Source organism: Rhinopithecus roxellana, chromosome 3 (genome assembly GCF_007565055.1).
Source record: "Rhinopithecus roxellana isolate Shanxi Qingling chromosome 3, ASM756505v1, whole genome shotgun sequence".
Taxonomy (NCBI): domain Eukaryota; kingdom Metazoa; phylum Chordata; class Mammalia; order Primates; family Cercopithecidae; genus Rhinopithecus; species Rhinopithecus roxellana.
The window spans coordinates 60,430,514-60,449,023 of NC_044551.1; the positions used below are offsets into that span (position 1 = coordinate 60,430,514).

Below are 18,510 nucleotides of genomic sequence, written 5' to 3' on the forward strand. Positions count from 1 at the left end.
TGCTTCTCATTCTAAATTGTAAGTAGTAAGAATTCTCTTTGTTTATATACCTTACACAGTGACATCTCTTTGGGAGTCACCTGTCCTAAAGGTGACTTTCTTCAGGAACTTCTAACAGGTTTCATTCTAGTATACGAGAAGACAAAATTGTATTAAACTGTGAGGTTTGATCTAAAGGTTTAATCTGAGAATTAGAGTTCCTTTGGAAAACAAAATTGTAAATATATACACATGTACTATAAATTATAAAAAATAAGTGGTAGTGAAAGAAGAGGTCCTAGCAATTATTAGACCTCCCTCCCCTCCATACAAATTAACTTAAATAGGGATCAATTTATATTTAAAATGTAAGCTGAATAGAGCCTATGGAGTAAGAAGGTCACAGGAAGCATGACTGTAAATGGAGAGAGAGAAAGGACACACACTGATCCTGTCACACTGTTCTGTTTAGTTATTTGATTTGCTACTTGCTGACTCTAGAATATAAAGTTATGGTTCAAAATATGGATCTGGTTAAAACAAAGATGAATATATGGGTTTGAGTTAAAATTTTCACAGAAAATGAAGGCTAATTAGTCTATGATGAGAAATGGAGTCCGTACTTAGAGAATTATTTTACAGATCAACAGATTTATGGACAACCTCTTGTTTCTTAAGCACTGTGCTTTGGACTCTGGAAGGGGCAATGAGCCAGAGAAATGTGAGCCATAGCTGCAAAGAACCTACAGACTATTTACGGAGACAAAGCATAAATACATATAAACATAAACACTTGCACATCATTTAAATATAATGTTCATTCAGACTGTTTCTAGCACACTTGCTCTGAAGCAGGTGCTGTTGTAGACATTGGTTACATGGGGACTGAGGTGTGGTCTCTGCCCTTGAGAAGTATGGGAGATGTAAGTAAGCAAAAACAACAACAACAAAACAAAACACAATTTAATTAAGGCTATAGGAGAGAGAGGAATATCATACTTTTGGAGAGAACATTCTATAAGTGGGGAGAGGCCTCACAGGGAAGTGACATTGAACTGGAATTTGGAAGGCACTATAGAGAAGTGGGTGTGCACATCTTTCAAACGTGCAGTGAAATGCCTTTTCTCCTCTCTTCTCTGCCATTTCCCCAGCCCACGTAAGTGTATTCTTCCAACAATTCAGAGTCTGGCCTAGGTTCCAGGAAGAGTAAATACTGTGTATATCCAAAGGTCCAGTATGGAGTAGTAGATAGGAACATTATTGCCATTGATTAGTTCACAGTATTAATGAGACTTTGGTCTTGGGCTCAGACCCCACAGGGGTTGGGGGCTCAATAATTTTGTGGGATTAAGGTAAACCATGAAGTTTTCCTTTCCTTGCTGTCCAAAAGTTACTATAAAAGGAGCTAAATTCCCTGTGGCCACTTTTATTGTTTCCTGATTCATGTTTTGCTGTACATGTCCTTCAGTTTGGTAGCAAAAGCCTTAAGATGACTGGGGTTAGCCTACACTTTTGGCACATATGGCCACTGCTTAGAAACAAATGCCACTTCTGGCACCTATGTGGATAAGACCTGAGGTTTTTCGATGAGCATCTGTCTCTGATAATATTTTTGTCCAACTGGGATGGAACAATGATTTCAGAGTGAGCGTCCAAGAAATGGGAGGCAGAGCAGGATTGCCGACTGAGATCCCTGGACTGTGAAACTCACGTGCAGTGACCTTAGACTCCTCAAGACAGAAGTCAAGATGAGACACAAAGTTCATGAGTTTCACCAGCTGCTTCTCTCACAATCCTGAATCCTGTGGTCCATGGTGGTCCCTTTCAGCTCAGAACCACCCGTTGTGGACAAGAACCCAGGGAATTGTTTGGTTTTTTTATCCTTTGTTTTCAGTTTGTAAGGATTGCAAAGATAGGCAGACTAAGGTGCTTACTCTTTAAAGCGCTGCCTGAACTTTTCTAGGCGCTCACTTTGACCCTTTGTATTAGAGAGTAAGTCTGTGTTCTGTGGAGGAGCTTCGCTCGGTGTCACTCATCCCACTACACGTTTTCCAAATCTTCTTATCAGTGATTTAAAAATGGCTAAAGGGATTTCAAATGGTAATATGTGTTTTGTCTTCTACATTCTTTATAGCAGCATTGCATTTTATGCAGAACAGCTCCTGCGACAGCGTATCTTTAGATAGTATCATATGTCTGTTCACAACATCAGAATAATAAATAATATACTGAAATATATATATTGAGAAATATACATTGGCTTGTTTTGCTGAGACATAATTGATCACTTTCATGATTTACTTTGTAAAGTATTTTAATAGAATTTTGTATTTTAAAACTTATCTTCCTGCTTCTATGAAATTTGAATGTGTATTTCCCCTAGAGGACCCTGGCAAGGTCTCTTAGCAGACTCAGATGATCCCATTTCTATTATCTTGCCCTCGTCTGATTATGGAGCACCTTGCACAACCCAAAGCCTTCATTTCTGGATGCAGTCAACGTGTGTCACTGAAACTGCTTAAACACAGTGGAGTGGAGAGCCACTGGCACCCTCTGAGGCCATGGTGTACTCTGTCACAAATCCAAAGAGCATCCTGCCTGTGTTCATAAAGGAAGCACTCAAGAGGAGTAAGCAATGTCATGAAACCAAGAGGATACAAGGGATTTAATTATCTTCCCAGTGAACTGTGTAATCGTGCAGCTTCCTTCCAGATTTAACCAGTGACTCTTGAAATCAGAGTATTAAGTGACTAGTGTCAGTGGTGGGCTCCTGTGTGCCATCATTGGTTTAACAGCAGGGATGTTGGCTGTACTGTGGTACTCTCGAATGCTGTTTATACAGTGTTTTATACTTGCAAAGGACTTTACAGAATGTCATGGCACTCTTAGAGAAAGGGGGAGAAGTCCTGACAGAGGGCTGTAGGTGTATGTTTAGAACTGCATGACTACCTGTACAGTGTTTGTCTTTTGGATTATGAATATAGTAAGCATTTTCCATGTTTCATAGAATCACATTTGGTCTTGTTTACCTTCACAACTTCAAAGTGAACCTGCTATGGGAGCAGTATCTTCCATGCATAGACAAACTTGTCTGAAGTCACTCAGCATCCTCGATCCATGGAATTATAAAATGTCATGGTTATCCAGTTCCGCTCCCCACTGGCTATGTGAATCCCTGACAGTGTCCTCCTTCAGCTTCACCTCAAAGCTTTTCTGCCATGAGGAAAGCTTGTTAGACAGCATCAGTCTTTCTAAAAACAACTTTATAAGTAGACTGAGGTCATTCTTCACCCACTAGTGTTACAGGTGGAGATGATACTTGGCCCAGTCCTATTACCTGTTCCAATTAGCCAGGCTTAACTTCTATGATCCAAGAAACTTTCTTCTCAACCAAGCTGCTTTTTAAGTATAGCATTAGTTTAAATCCCCAATGCATAGAAGCCGTAAAACTTTACCAGCCTCTACTTCAGAAATTTCCTTTCCATGGACACTGGGGAGCTTCTGTGTACTAAAATGGGGGCCATCAAATAGCTTGATTACCATCCTCCCATATCTGTCAAGCCCCTCATATGCACAGAGCCTTGTGCAAAATACGGCAAGGGCCACACAAAAATGACACATAAGGGCTGGGCACAGTGGCTCATGCCTGTAATCCCAGCACTTTGGGAGGCTGAGGTGGGTGGATCACGAGGTCAGGAGTTCAAGACCAGCCTGGCCAAGATGGTGAAACCCCGTCTCTACTAAAAATACAAAAATTAGCTGGGCATGGTGGTAGGCTCCTGTAATCCCAGTGAGACAGAGAATTGCTTGAACCCGGGAGGAAGAGGTTACAGTGAGCCGAGATAGTGCCACTGCACTCCAGCCTGGGTGACAGAGTGAGATTCTGTCTCAAGGGAAAAAAAAAAAAGACACATAAGGGTAATAGTTAATGGGGCAAGGGTGCTTGATGCCTGCCACACTCTTGTCTGTGGTTTTACAGGAATAAATGCATGTAATCAAAACACTTACTCTCTGAGGTAGGTGCTATAAATATAAATGTTCCCATTTCACAAATGAAAAAAAACAAAAGCAGAAGAAGATAACAAAGCAGCCTAAGCTTATCTGCTGGAAAGGAGCATAACGTGATTTGCACCCAGGCGGTGTAGCTCCGGAGCCTGCACTTTCCACCACAAGCACACTGCTCTACATGTGAAGTCTCCAGTTGCCAGTAACTTAGAGTCTAATGTTCACAGGGGGAAACAGTGGCAATGCCAGGTTAAAATCAAAATGTTCAACTTAAGTAACAGACTATAAACATGGCAGAAGTTCCAAAAGAGGGATGGCTTTTCTCCAGGGTGGACAGGAATGGCGTCAAAGAATTGAGGGTTATCCATGCAAGGCTTTGATGAATGAGTGGTGATTCAGTATATAGTCAGGGATGCACAATAGTCTAGGCCAAATAATGAGGTGTGTAAACACCAGGACAGGAGGTATCAAGATTTATGAGGTATACAAGTGAACCATCAGGCTGAAGCCTGGGTTAATGTGAGGATACAGTGTGCAAGATGGCCAAGATTGGGTAGTGAAGGGGTTGAGGATGCAGGGATGCAGGGGGCCCATCCCCCATCTGTACTTCCCAGAGAAGGAAATGCAAAAGCAGTCGTTCGGTGAGTTACCCAGGGCCAAATTGATAAGCTAACTTAGAGCCAGACCGAGAGAAGAAATTGGACAGCCTGACTTCTGCTATTATATTCAATTCCAGCAACTTGAAATAATTTTCTTCACACTGTGCACCAGTCATGAAAATAGTTTAAAGTAAAAGTGAATTAATTGAACATTCAACAGTCTACCAGCTGCATTTTTGTTATTTTTTCAACAAGTGCTACAGAAATTCTCCTATATGAGGTCAGTCATTAATCAGGAGAAGTTGATTGTGGGTAAAGCGACCTAGTAAGCCACCTTGAGCAGTTCAGGTAGCACTCACTGTAGCTGGCTGGATCCACCAGGTGGCAGGCTTCACAAATCTCGCCTCCCACTTTTCCAGTCACTTACCATTTTTGTAACCATTAATACTTCCAACCTAATTATTGTACTCTGCAGCCTTTGTGTCTGTATTTCCCCTTAGAGAAGTTGTCTTTGACATATGCCTGTAAGTTAAATTAATTTTCCTCTGGAACAGCTGTGTGTGGAGACAAGAAACAGAACCGGGCTTGGTCTTTATAATGGTAGGAGCATTTGTACTGAGTCTAGTGATGTGCTGTCATTTAGCAAGCCCTGGTCTTCACTATTTTCTGATGATAAGTATGTTGAGGATTTATATGTGTCTCATACGATTTTATATGTTTATGGCTCCTTCATTTTATCTTGACAGTCTTATACTTTGACCATGTCACATGTCAATCAAGTGCCTGTTTCCCTCACCACCACTCATTAAGTACCAGCTACGCACTGTGCCAGGCTCAGGAGAGGTGGAGAGGACTGGGGGACATTCCCTTCCTACAGGGAACGGGGTTTGGTAGGAGGAGCATTGGGGGTGAGCAGCAAGAGAGGCAGCTTGGGCTCTTCCACTGGACTCTCAGTGACCTTGGGAAACAAGAACCTCATTGTCTCAGAACCCGTTTTCTTCATCTGCAAAGGAAGGATGACAAACTCTTCCAGGCCATGAGGGTAAAACAACCCTTATGACTTGTTTATGAAAATACATTGAGAGAATATATATGAAAATGGTTTAAAAATAAATATATGCTTTTAAAATGCCAGGTAGCATTGTTAGTCTCTTATGGCTAGAGATACAGAAGTCAATCCTGAATTGTATTAGAAAAGAGCAGAACTGGATTCCAGCTCCAGTGGCACACATGATAGAATAGCCCCAGTGATCATTGTGGTTCTGCACGTCCACTCTCTGCATATGAAAAAGGACTGAAGGAACATCAGTGACACAGGAGCTTGCCATGCTTATTGCCCCTTTCCTTCACCATAGGAAATACTAAAATTTCAGCATGGCCTCAATTTGTGAAGAGAAGACCCCACTCCAAAAAACCTTCAATGGTAGACCTTACATACTTACAAAATGACTTTTCTCATTAAAGAACAAATAAAATGCAATCTCTACTATCAGATAAAGGTTTATTTTTAATGTTTTGGGGCTTGCATAAAGAATGTTTATTATTTTGCAATAGAAAACAAAATAAACTTTTTTCTCTTGTTGAAGTTAAAGCCCTCTTTCCCTAAAATATTTTCTGCAAATATGATGTTAAGTATGAAAGTATATTGTCTTAAACATACACAGAATTCTAAGTCAGCCGTGGTTGTGCGCTCCTATAATCCCAGGTACTCAGAGGGTGAGGCAGGAGGATTACTTGAGCCCAGGAGTTCGAGGCTGCGGTGAGCTGTGATCACACCACTGCACTCCAACCTGGGCAACAGAGCCAGATCCCATCTCAAAAAATTTTTTTTAATTAAAAAAAATTAAAGAACTCTAAAACAAATAATAAAATACTAAGACCCTTTAATTAAAAAAAATTAAAGAACTCTAAAACAAATAATAAAATACTAAGACCTTCCAATATTAAACTGGATGTAAGACTGAATAAATCATTTCTTAAAGAAATACAAATAACCAAACTAAATAAGGGACAACATCAAACCGTGTAAGAATTGAAACATAAAAAATCATCGGCTGGGCATGGTGGCTTACGCCTGTAATCCCAGCACTTTGGGAGGCCAAGGCAGGCAGATTGCCTGAGGTCAGGAGTTCAAGACCAACCTGACCAACATGGAGAAATCCCGTCTTTACTAAAAATAAAAAATTAGCCAGGCCTGGTGGCACATGCCTGTAATCCCAACTACCTGGGAGGCTGAGGCAGGAGAATTGCTTGAACCTGGGAGGCAGAGGTTGCAGTGAGCCGAGATCGTGCCATTGCACTCCAGCCTGGGCAACAAGAGCGAAACTGTGTCTCAAAAAACAAACAAAAAAAAAAGAGAACAATAGCAGTAAGGAAATATTACATAATTTTGATTCACCCATCTGATAGGATATATTGCACAGCCAGTAAAAATCATATTTTTAAAGGTTATTTAATGATAAAGGGAAACTTTTTCCAAATTATATAATACACAAAAAAGCAACATAAAGTTGTAAATAAACTGAGATTTAAATTAGTTATAAAGCATGTGTACATATGTGCCTATTTACACATGCGTGAGAAAAGACGAGCAGGAAATATACTGAAATATGACTAGTGGTTGGGTGGTAAACTTCTCAATGTTTTTTTATACTTCCCTATTGTCTTCTTACTGTAGCATGGATTACTTCCCAAATCAAAGGGGAAAGTAGATGCTATCTTTAAGACAGTCATTCCCTGTCTTTTCCGTCCTCTGCTGCCACCATACCTAACTGCCCCTAACTCCCCTTCACTTGGTGCCACGTTGAGCTGAGCTCTAGGTATCTTCCATGCATGGGCCTTTAGAAAGATCCTTTTCCTTGTACCTCTTGTACTTTCATGGTAATCGGGGCCATCTGTGACTTTGAAAAGACAGGTTTACCCCCTAGTTATTATGAAATTCAAGAAGGGTAATTAGTGCCAGGGACTACTCACCTGCCCTGGGCCCCCCCCTCGGCCTGACTGCTGACTCTATGCTCAGTTTCCCTAGAGGCTGCCCAGCAAGCCCCTTCCCAGGATTGAGAGAAAGGACACCGAAACTCACCAGAAATTACCTTACCCTGTATGACCTGGTTAAAAAGATGTTTCCCACTGGCTGGCATAAATGTTTCAGTTCTGCAAACTGACAGGTTTTATGGTGATAGAAAAGGAGCCTTTTAAAATAATTCAAATTAAAAGTCTCATTCGGTTTTGTTACTCTACAATTTTTAGGCCAAAGGAAAACCACAAAAAGGAGAAAAAAGAAAAATCAACCAAGAGCAGACAGCCACTGAGCACATTACTACTTAACACTTGTGGAAGAATTAGTTATCCTGTTTATAGTGTTCTTTCCTGGTGTTGCACTGGGTGCAAAAGGCTTTACAGACTTGCTCTCATGTGGTCCTCAAATGAGCCCCAGGAGATAGGTAGGATTATATTGTTAATTGGTACAGGAAGTTGCGGTGTAGGGAGGGTAGCAGCCTACTAAGGGGCCAGAGCTTGGATTTGAACTCAGATCTGTGGACCCCAGAGCTCACCCTCTTAAAGAACCTTCATATTTTGCCTTCCACCCAGTTTGTATTCTGGCAGGACTTCATTGATTGAAGGGCTATATAGAAACAGAAGGCCTTTTATATGTATGCTCCTTTCTATTTGTATTTGTCTACGAATCTCTCATCTCTGTTCTGATCTTGCTTCATCACAGAATTTCCCTTTAATACCACCTCATCTTTTCTATAGAGTGGGAATAAGGTGTCAATCACTACTACCCCATTTGAAAACACATCCATCAAAACTGGACCAGCCAGGAGAAACAGCTATAAGAGCCGAATGGTGAGGCGGAGCAAGAAATCCAAGAAGAAAGAAAGTCTCGAAAGGTTAGTAAAATCAGTATTCTTTTTAAGTTTGGTGTATACCTATGTTGGGGAAAAGTTACCCCTTAATTAAATGCTTACATATGAAGATCTGTTTTTCTGTGAGAAATTTTATGTTATGGTTCACATATATGTATACATAAAAGTCCATATTCATAATAGCATTAATTTCCATGGTAAAAGGACTTACATATTTACGTTGTAGAAAGATTCAGATTGTTTTTTATCATGTGTGAATGTCAGGAAAAGCCCTTTGCTGTTTTTTAAGCCTCTTCACTTGATTTCAGTTGAGTTGGATTGAGGAACTGGATCTTCAGGCGGTTTTTAACATGAAATCTACATTTGAAATGTCCTTTACATTATCAAAAAACAAACAGTTGCTATTTTTAAAATGCCAGATATTCTAAAATAACCGTATCTTTAAAGATTCCAAATAAGCCTAGAAGTAAAAGGGCTTTGTTTTACTCACTGAAAAACGAACTAGCTTATATACTTCTGTAGCCTGGGAAGCACCGATCAGTATCTTTTTGTGCTGCTTGCAGACACTAGCAAGATGTATGTGTTTCTGGCAGGGCTGTTTCTTGCTAGGCAGCTTTCTGGATGTGCCTCCTTTGCCATGCCATAGCATTTCTTCTTTACCCAATTGGACCTGATGAGTCACATCATATTAAAAGGATTTTTGATGATAGAAATGTAGAAAAACAAGCAAAGGAAAAACCATGTATTAACTCTGGGGGTAAACAATAAAGTTATACAAGAAAGGAACAGAATTATGTTTCATATGGCCCAGCTGTGAACAATATTTATAATATAAAATGCAATACTGGCCATTTTTCTAACCAAAAATTTTGCTTTCACTATATTGGGAAGAATAGGAAAGGAGAAATATATTTGGTTGCAAGGTGGAAGGGTGTTGTGTAAGAGCTTAATTATCATCTTTCATAGTAGGAAATCAACAGATAATTTCTAAAACTGAAAAACTAAAAAATAGCAGTGTACAAACATTTAGCAATATGTAGACAAATGGGAGAAAAAAACAGGTAAAAGAATACAAAGCAACTTCTTTGGGGAGTAGAGAAAAACTTCAGTAGAGGAATTGCTGTTTTTCCTTGTACTTTTATAGAACTATTTGACTTTTTCACCCAAGTACATTTATTACTTTGATTAAAATTACACATACACCAGTTCTTCTCTTTATTATTATGCTTTACATTTTGGCTGTGCTTTAAATCATTTGGAACAAATTGTTTCAAGGGCTGGCAACCAGAAACTTTCTGCTTTAAGCTCACGTGGAGTGGGTTATATCTTACCATATATAGGCTTACATGGTAAAAGAACTCTGCACAGCCCGATGCCCTGCTAAGCTGTCAGAAGCTGTGCTTTTTGCCTTAAGATGTGCTCGTTGAGTACCAAATCCACATTTGCTTCTGCTGCAGTACAGTGTCTGCTGCCCTGCTGATACGATACACTTCAGCTTCACCTTTCTCGGTTTTTCTATGTCATTGTACAGCCTGCATTGTTGTTAGGAATATTCAAGAGCCCACAATGGAAGAAGCACAGCAAATAACCCTTCATTGGCCTCTGCCTAGCCTATCACCATTAAATAATTTGATTTCCAGTACAATGGTTTTGCTCTCAGAGGTTTACTTTGTATTATCTCTTAGTTAAATTGTGTCCACATATTTAGGGGTAGGTACTCAGAAGCTTTCAAGCAAAGAACATCCTCCTCATAAACCTAACAAGTAAATGAATGTATTTTAAATACATTTTATATTTTTCCTATTTTCCCAACTCTTCTTAAGTGTTTGGAATTGAGAGAGCCTCCACTGTCTACTATCAAATGCTCTTCCTTTACATGCCATAAGAAAGTTTCTAATAGGAAATTGGTGTTCCGCTCTTTAACAGGATCTACTGTTGTATGCCTGTCCCTCACACGGAGTTATTGAACTAAGCACACTGGTATTTTGGGGAGGCAGGAGTAGTTCTAAAAGAAGACTCTGAACAATTTTTTCCTGTTTTTGCTCTAGAAGGAGATCTCTTTTCAAAAAGCTAGCCAAGCAGCCTTCTCCTTTACTCCACACCAGCCGAAGTTTCTCCTGCTTGAACAGATCCCTGTCGTCGGGCGAGAGCCTCCCAGGTTCCCCTACTCATAGTTTGTCTCCTCGGTCTCCAACACCAAGCTACCGCTCCACCCCTGACTTCCCATCTGGTGAGTGAGTCTCCTAGTCTAAACAGCAGAGGGGAGGAGGTAAAGTCATGTGAGGTCCCAAAAAACATGAAGCTTGTTCCAGCTAAAGCAAGCAAGTTGAAGGTATAAATTATAAAGGCAGATTTATAGAGAGGTCATAAGATGTGGCTATTCTGACCAATCAAATAAGAAGTTGGGGACTAAACCTTGGTGTGGAGAGGTTTATCTGAGAAGTATTTATTCCACTAGTTAAATGCTGAGACAATTTGCTGACCTTACCTGGCCTTACCTAATACAGTCTGGGCTACAACCATGGAAAAAAGGGGAAAATGACCATGGATGCTCACAGCCTTCTGTTTTCCACCCACAGGTACTAACTCCTCCCAGAGCAGCTCCCCTAGTTCTAGTGCCCCTAATTCTCCGGCAGGGTCCGGGCACATCCGGCCCAGCACTCTCCACGGTCTGGCACCCAAACTCGGCGGGCAGCGGTACCGGTCCGGAAGGCGAAAGTCGGCCGGCAACATCCCACTGTCCCCGCTGGCCCGGACGCCCTCTCCAACCCCGCAACCCACCTCCCCACAGCGGTCACCATCCCCTCTTCTGGGACACTCACTGGGCAATTCCAAGATCGCGCAAGCCTTTCCCAGCAAGATGCACTCCCCGCCCACCATCGTCAGACACATCGTGAGGCCCAAGAGTGCGGAGCCGCCCAGGTCCCCGCTGCTCAAGCGCGTGCAGTCCGAGGAGAAGCTGTCGCCCTCTTACGGCAGTGACAAGAAGCACCTGTGCTCCCGCAAGCACAGCCTGGAGGTGACCCAAGAGGAGGTACAGCGGGAGCAGTCCCAGCGGGAGGCGCAGCTGCAGAGCCTGGATGAGAACGTGTGCGATGCGCCACCGCTCAGCCGCGCCCGGCCCGTGGAGCAAGGCTGCCTGAAACGCCCAGTCTCCCGGAAGCTGGGCCGCCAGGAGTCTGTGGATGACCTGGACCGCGACAAGCTGAAGGCCAAGGTGGTGGTGAAGAAGCCAGATGGCTTCCCAGAGAAACAGGAATCCCACCAGAAATCACATGGACCCGGGAGTGATTTGGAAAACCTTGCTCTGTTTAAGCTGGAAGAGAGAGAGAAGAAAATCTATCCGAAGGCTGTGGAAAGGTCAAGTCTCTTTGAAAACAAAGCGGCTATGCAGGAGGCGCCACCCCTGGGCAGCCTGCTGAAGGACGCTCTTCACAAGCAGGCCAGCGTGCGTGCCAGCGAGGGTGCGACCTCTGATGGCCCGGTGCCTGTGGAGCACATCCAGGGTGGCGGGGATTTCAGACGGGCCCCTGCTCCTGGCACCCTCCAGGATGGTCTTTGCCGCTCCCTCGACAGGGCCATCTCCGGGAAGGGGGAAGGCACGGAGAAGGCCCCCCAGGCCAAGGAGCTTCTCCGATGTGAGAAGTTAGACAGCAAGCTGGCCAACATCGATTACCTCCGAAAGAAAATGTCACTTGAGGACAAAGAGGACAACCTCTGCCCTGTGCTGAAGCCCAAGATGACAGCTAGCACCCACGAATGCCTGCCAGGGAACCCCGTCCGACCCATGGGTGGGCAGCAGGAGCCCCCGCCAGCTTCTGAGAGCCGAGCTTTTGTCAGCAGCACCCATGCAGCTCAGATGAGCGCCGTCTCCTTTGTTCCCCTCAAGGCCTTAACAGGCCGGGTGGACAGTGGAACGGAGAAGCCTGGCTTGGTTGCTCCTGAGTCCCCTGTTAGGAAGAGCCCCTCCGAGTATAAGCTGGAAGGTAGGTCTGTCTCATGCCTGAAGCCGATCGAGGGCACTCTGGACATTGCTCTCCTGTCCGGACCTCAGGTCTCCAAGACAGAGCTGCTTTCCCCGGAGTCTGCACAGAGCCCCAGCCCAAGTGGTGACGTGAGGCCCTCTGTGCCACCAGCTCTCCCCAACAGCAGTGGGAAAAGGAGTGATACCACCAGTGCAAGAGAGCTTTCTCCTTCCAGCTTAAAGATGAATAAATCCTACCCGCTCGAGCCTCGGTTCCTGCCCCCCAGCCGGGGTCTCCAGAATTCACCAGCAGTTTCCCTGCCTGACCCAGAGTTAAAGAGGGACAGGAAAGGTCCCCATCCTACTGCCAGGAGCCCCGCAACAGTCATGGAAAGCAATCCCCAACAGAGAGAGAGCAGCTCCCCCAGATGCCAAGACCACACCACCGACCCCAAGCTTTTGACCTGCCTGGGGCAGAACCTCCACAGCGTTGACCTGGCCAGGCCACGCTGCCCGCTCCCACCTGAAGCTTCCCCCTCAAGGGAGAAGCCAGGCCTGAGGGAATCGTCTGAAAGAGGCCCTTCCACGGTCAGAAGCGAGCGCTCTGCTGCGAGGACTGACATATGCAGAGAGCCCTCCATGGAACTGTGCTCTTCAGAAACTGTGAAAACCAGTGACAACTCCAAAAATCTCCTCTCTCTGGGCAGGACCCACCCAGATTTCTATACACAGACCCAGGCCATGGAGAAAGCATGGGCGCCGGGTGGGAAAACGAACCACAAAGATGGCCCAGATGAAGCGAGGTCCCTGCCCAGAGACGACAACTCTCTGCACTCAGCTGGAATTCCCTGTGAGAAGGAGCTGGGCAAGGTGAGGCGTGGCATGGAACCCAAGCCCGAAGCCCTTCCTGCCAGGCGGTCTCTGCAGCCACCTGGAATTGAGAGTGAGAAGAGTGAAAAGCTCTCCAGTTTCCCATCTTTGCAGAAAGATGGTGCCAAGGAACCTGAAAGGAAGGAGCAGCCTCTACAAAGGCATCCCAGCAGTATCCCTCCCTCCCCTCTGACCTCCAAAGACCTGCCCAGCCCGGCTGCCAGGCAGCATTGCAGTTCCCCAAGCCACGCTTCTGGCAGAGAGCCAGGGGCCAAGCCCAGCACTGCAGAGCCCAGCCCGAGCCCCCAGGACCCTCCCAAGCCTGTTGCTGTGCACAGTGAAAACAGCAGCCACAAGCCCCGGCCTGGCCCTGACCCCGGCCCTCCAAAGTCTAAGCACCCCGACCGGTCCCTCTCCTCTCAGAAGCCAAGTGTTGGGGCCACAAAGGGCAAAGAGCCTGCCACTCAGTCCCTCGGCGGCGGTAGCAGAGAGGGGAAGGGCCACAGTAAGAGTGGGCTGGATGTGTTTCCTGCCACCCCAGGCTCCCAGAACAAAGCCAGCGATGGAATTGGCCAGGGACAAAGTGGGCCCTCTGTCCCACTGCACGCTGACAGGGGTACTCTAGACACCAAGCCACAATCCACCAGTGGTGGGCGGCCCCTCGAGGTGCTGGAGAAGCCCGTGCATTTGCCAAGGTCGGGACACCCAGGGCCTAGTGAGCCAGCGGACCAGAAACTGTCCACTGTCGGTGAAAAGCAAACCCTGTCTCCAAAGCACCCCAAACCATCCACTGTGAAAGACTGCCCCACCCTGTGCAAACAGACAGACAACAGACAGACAGACAAAAGCCTGAGTCAGCCGGCCGCCACCACCGACAGAAGGGCGGAAGGAAAGAAATGCACCGAAGCACTTTATGCTCCCGCAGAGGGCGACAAGCCCAAGGCCGACCTTTCCTTTGCGCAAAGCGAGGCCCGGTTGAAAGGCGGCGAGCGGCCAGCCGCGGGGGTGGGGAAGGGCTTCCCTGAGGCCAGAGGGAAAGGGCCAGGTCCCCAGAAGCCACCGACGGAGGCAGACAAGCCCAGCGGCATGAAACGCTCCCCCTCAGCCACCGGGCAGAGTTCTTTCCGATCCACGGCCCTCCCTGAAAAGTCTCTGAGCTGTTCCTTCAGCTTCCCTGAAACCAGGACCGGAGTTAAAGAGGCCTCTACGGCCAGCAGCGACACCTCTTCTGCCAAGGCTGTCGGAGGCGCCCTGGAGTCTCCAGCCCCCAGCAACAGGGACCATAGGAAGGCTCAGCCTGCGGGGGAGGGCCGAACCCACATGACAAAGAGTGACTCCCTGCCCTCCTTCCGGGTCTCCACCCTGGCTCTGGAGTCACACCACCCCGACCCAAACACCGTGGGCGGAGCGAGCCACCGAGACAGGGCTCTCTCGGTGACTGCCACCGTAGGGGAAAGCAAAGGGAAGGACCCTGCCCCAGCCCAGCCTCCCCCAACTAGGAAACAGAACGTGGGCAGAGACGTGACCAAGCCGTCCCCAGCCCCAAACACTGACCGCCCCATCTCCCTTTCTAATGAGAAGGACTTTGTGGTACGGCAGAGGCGGGGGAAAGAGAGTTTGCGTAGCAGCCCTCACAAAAAGGCCTTGTAACGGGGCAGGCCCCGGGGCAGGACTGTGGAGACCCTTCCTGAACGGGCGACTGTGTCTTGACTACCTTTCAAAACCAGCACTGTGTGGGAATGTCCGCCAGGCAGAGCTCGGAGCCTCATTGAGAAAGGGGAGAGAGAAAGACAAAAGAGAGGACCTTCTTCCAGATGCCTTCCCAGTTGTAACCGGTAAAACTGTTACCAGATAGTGTTTGTACAAAAGCAACAACAACAAAAAATTGCCTTTACAATTGAGGATTGTTGAGGAAAAAGATTTTCTCTGTAAATATATAGCACCGTGTTTGGTTTGGGATGTAGAGTCTGTACCTGGCTGCTGATTGCGTCGTTTACTACAGCTTTTTTTAAATAAGATTTTTGATTTACCATTTATCATAATGTAGTAATGAAGCAAAATGGTCAAAACTGGGTGTGTGTGACCAGAGATACACCCATATTCGTGTATATACACATCCACCTACATGTTTTGGTCTGTGGTTTAAGAGACTGTTTCAAGGTTCCATTTTTATAAGCTAAAACATTCTAAGTAAAGATGGAAGAAAGCCCTAAACACAGTAGATTGTGAGTTTTTATGTGTATTTTAACCAGAGTTTCTGATAGTACTGTATCTGGCTACCTATATTTCCAGATCTAAAGCAAGAACTACTCTAAGTACTGCATTTGGAGTCCTCCTCCATTAGGAATGGCCAGGACAAGTGGAGCTAGCCATTTTCATTACATGGCCATCCCAATGGACACTGGATCCCTGGTCCAACTGTCTAAAAGGCCAGTTGTTCCTGTCTGTGGATGTGGATGTCTGGCCTTCACCTGAGGTAGAGCGGGGACTAGAAACACACATCAACTTTCTTTCTGTTTGCTTTATTTTCCTTCTTTTCAAACTCTTAAACTTAGGCCTTTATGCTGTGAGTGACTAGTCCAAGAAGCACACATTTAGTAGTAGTCCTGCACCAGCCCTGCTCTTGAATAAAAAGGAGTATTACTGGCCGCACCCAAATCTTCTAGTGAGTAACAAGCATCAGGCATTGGAAGAGATTTTAAATCTGCTTTTTTGAGGAAAAGAACTGGGGGTAGATTTTGGCATTGTAGCATATCGATTAAGGAATAATCAGGACATCAGATACATTTTAATACATAGCTGGGGCCTTACGTTGTAGATGAAGCTTGCTGTTTTTAGCAAGTTCCTGGGTTTCACATTCATTTCTGATGCATCTAGTAGCTCCATACATTTCATAACCTGATCTCTTTATTTGTATGCAAAAAATACTGTCTTAATACAGAGCAGCATTTTTGTAACAAAGAGACTGGCTGGAGCTATTTGGTGCTTGAATGTGACCATCCTTTTTACTTTTGCTAAGCCTTATTTAAATTTTGTATACCGTGGAATACGTAGAATTTGTCAAATCATTTTAGTGCTGAAGGTTTTTGATTTTTGTTTTTTTGTTGTTGCAGTTTCTTTGGTGGCTTGTTTTGTATTGTAAGATGGCACTTGCTGATATAAGTACTAAGGCACTAAGAGAAAATACAGATAAGTATTTATAAGATGCTTGGGAACCATAGCAGAATTTTTTGTTTAGTTTTGCGAGAGAAAAAAATTACCAATAAATAACTAATCTAGCACCCAAACTCTCTTGGGGATGTCTTAGCATCTTCAGACTATAAAATTGTTCATCTAAGCACAGCATCATCTTACGGCCCTATGGATTGTAAATCTTCTAGTGAGGCTGTAAACTCCACTCTGAAAACAAAGGCATAACTTAACCGACTGCTCGGTTGTCCTTCATTGTAAAATGAATTGGCACTGGGAAAAAGGGAAAAAACAACAAAAGAAAAAAGAAAAAAGCCTCCTCCTTGCCCCTAATTTTTTTTTTTCCATATGGTTTTAGCCATTCCCCATCACTACATTGTGAAGCTATAAAAAATACATATATATACTTTACAAGAGTTTAAATGAATTTCAAAACTGGTCTCAACGTTTATAATATGTATCTGTGTTTGGCAGTTGTCATAACCCAATCCTACACTCAGCCATCGGGACAGGTCTAGTCGGGGAGATAGTTCATGGTTTACAAGCCTTTGCTTTTTAACTGTCCAATTTCCTTTAAAGCACAACTAGCTATTTGTTTACAAATGATATTTTTATGTATATTTTGTATAGCGTATCATCATTTTGCCAAATACGTTTTTCATTATGAATGAGTAAAGAGTACTTAAGGTTGCATTCATGTATTACATGTTTGTTGTTGTAAACCTCTCCAATCAGCTGGTAGAAATTCTCCTCATTGTGTTCTATTTGGTCGGTCTCTGTATGATTGTAGGATGTGCTCCTTGGTAGTACTCCCAGCTGTAGATTTACCAGCTTAAAAGTTTGTTAGGATCTGTGCAATAAAGTGTTTGCAGTCTTATTTTCTCTAAGAAATTCCTTATGGATGTCATAATTGTTGTATATTGAACAAAGTATTTATACTTATGCAGTTGCATAACATTGAAATAAAAATTTAGCATGAAAGATAATGACTCGTAAGTTTTTTTCTAATATATACATTCCACCTCCAAAAAAGATTACTGATTATTATTCTGCTATTATGGAAAGGGTGGGCTTTTGCAGATTACTTTTTGCTGAGTGGAACAGTTTGCCTTGCCTTCTTTCTTTTTAAATGTACACAAATATTCTTCAACATTAAGTCCTTTAACTGGGCATAGTGGTGCTCACCTGTAGTCCTAGCTACTTGGGAGTCTTAAGGCAGGAAGATGGCTTCAGCTGAGGAGCTGGAGACCAACTTGGGCAACATAGACCCTATCTCTACAAAAACTTGAAAAATTAGCTGGGTGTGGTGGTATGCGCCTATTGTCCCAGCTACTCAGGATGCTGATGTAGGAGGATTACTTGAATCCAGAAGTTCAAGGTTGCAATGAACAAGCTGTAATTGTGCCATTACACACCAGCCTGGGCAACAGAGCGAGACCCTATCTCTAAAAAAATAAATAGATAGATTAAGTCCTCCTTTAACTTCTTCCTATTTTTTTCTACCAAACTTCTTCCTTTCCTGCAGAACTTACCAACTTCTACACCCACACTCGCCATCTTCCCACACTCAGAGGGTCTTAATTCTCCTTTCTCTGTGACACCACCACCACCTCCTCTCATTCTCTCATGAACTTGCTCCATCTATTACCATAGTCTGCCTCAGCTTTCTCATTTTCCTCCCCACCTGTCTCTTTCCTTTGAGAAAACCCCTTTCTTTACCTGGCCTTTTCCCTCTGTCCCTTCTCAGGTGATGTCCTACAAGACGTCACTTAGTATTTTTGGGTCTTCACCCCTTTTAAACCTGGCTCTGTCCCCCATGCTATCAACATTGCTGTGGCAGAGGTCACCAGTGACAGCTGACTCTAAAGCCGTCTTGTCAAGACATCACTTCAGTAGACCATCTTGAGAACCGGTCTGTCCCTAACGGCCTTCTCTCCTAGTTGTCTTCAACCTGTTCTTTTTCTCTCTTTACAGAATTTCTTCCTTGTCCTCTTGTCCTTTTAAATACTGGTGTTCCCTGGGTTCATCCTTGGTC

At 44.4% G+C, this 18,510-nt stretch overlaps 1 protein-coding gene across 7 annotated transcripts in view; it reads left to right on the top strand.

Moving 5' to 3' along the window:
* The window catches only part of MAST4 (microtubule associated serine/threonine kinase family member 4), a 587,084-nt gene extending 569,628 nt beyond the window's left edge, over positions 1 to 17,456 (top strand). For 6 of the 7 annotated variants that reach the window (XM_030927046.1, XM_030927051.1, XM_030927048.1 and 3 more), the window contains 3 exons: positions 8,340 to 8,476; positions 10,501 to 10,682; positions 11,032 to 17,456. In XM_030927046.1, coding sequence (XP_030782906.1) covers positions 8,340 to 8,476; positions 10,501 to 10,682; positions 11,032 to 14,936 — 4,224 coding nt within the window. In that variant the 3' untranslated portion in view covers positions 14,937 to 17,456. The remainder of the gene's footprint in view (positions 1 to 8,339; positions 8,477 to 10,500; positions 10,683 to 11,031) is intronic. The other variant, XM_030927047.1, reaches the window with a different exon arrangement.
* The last annotated feature ends 1,054 nt before the right edge of the window (positions 17,457 to 18,510 follow it).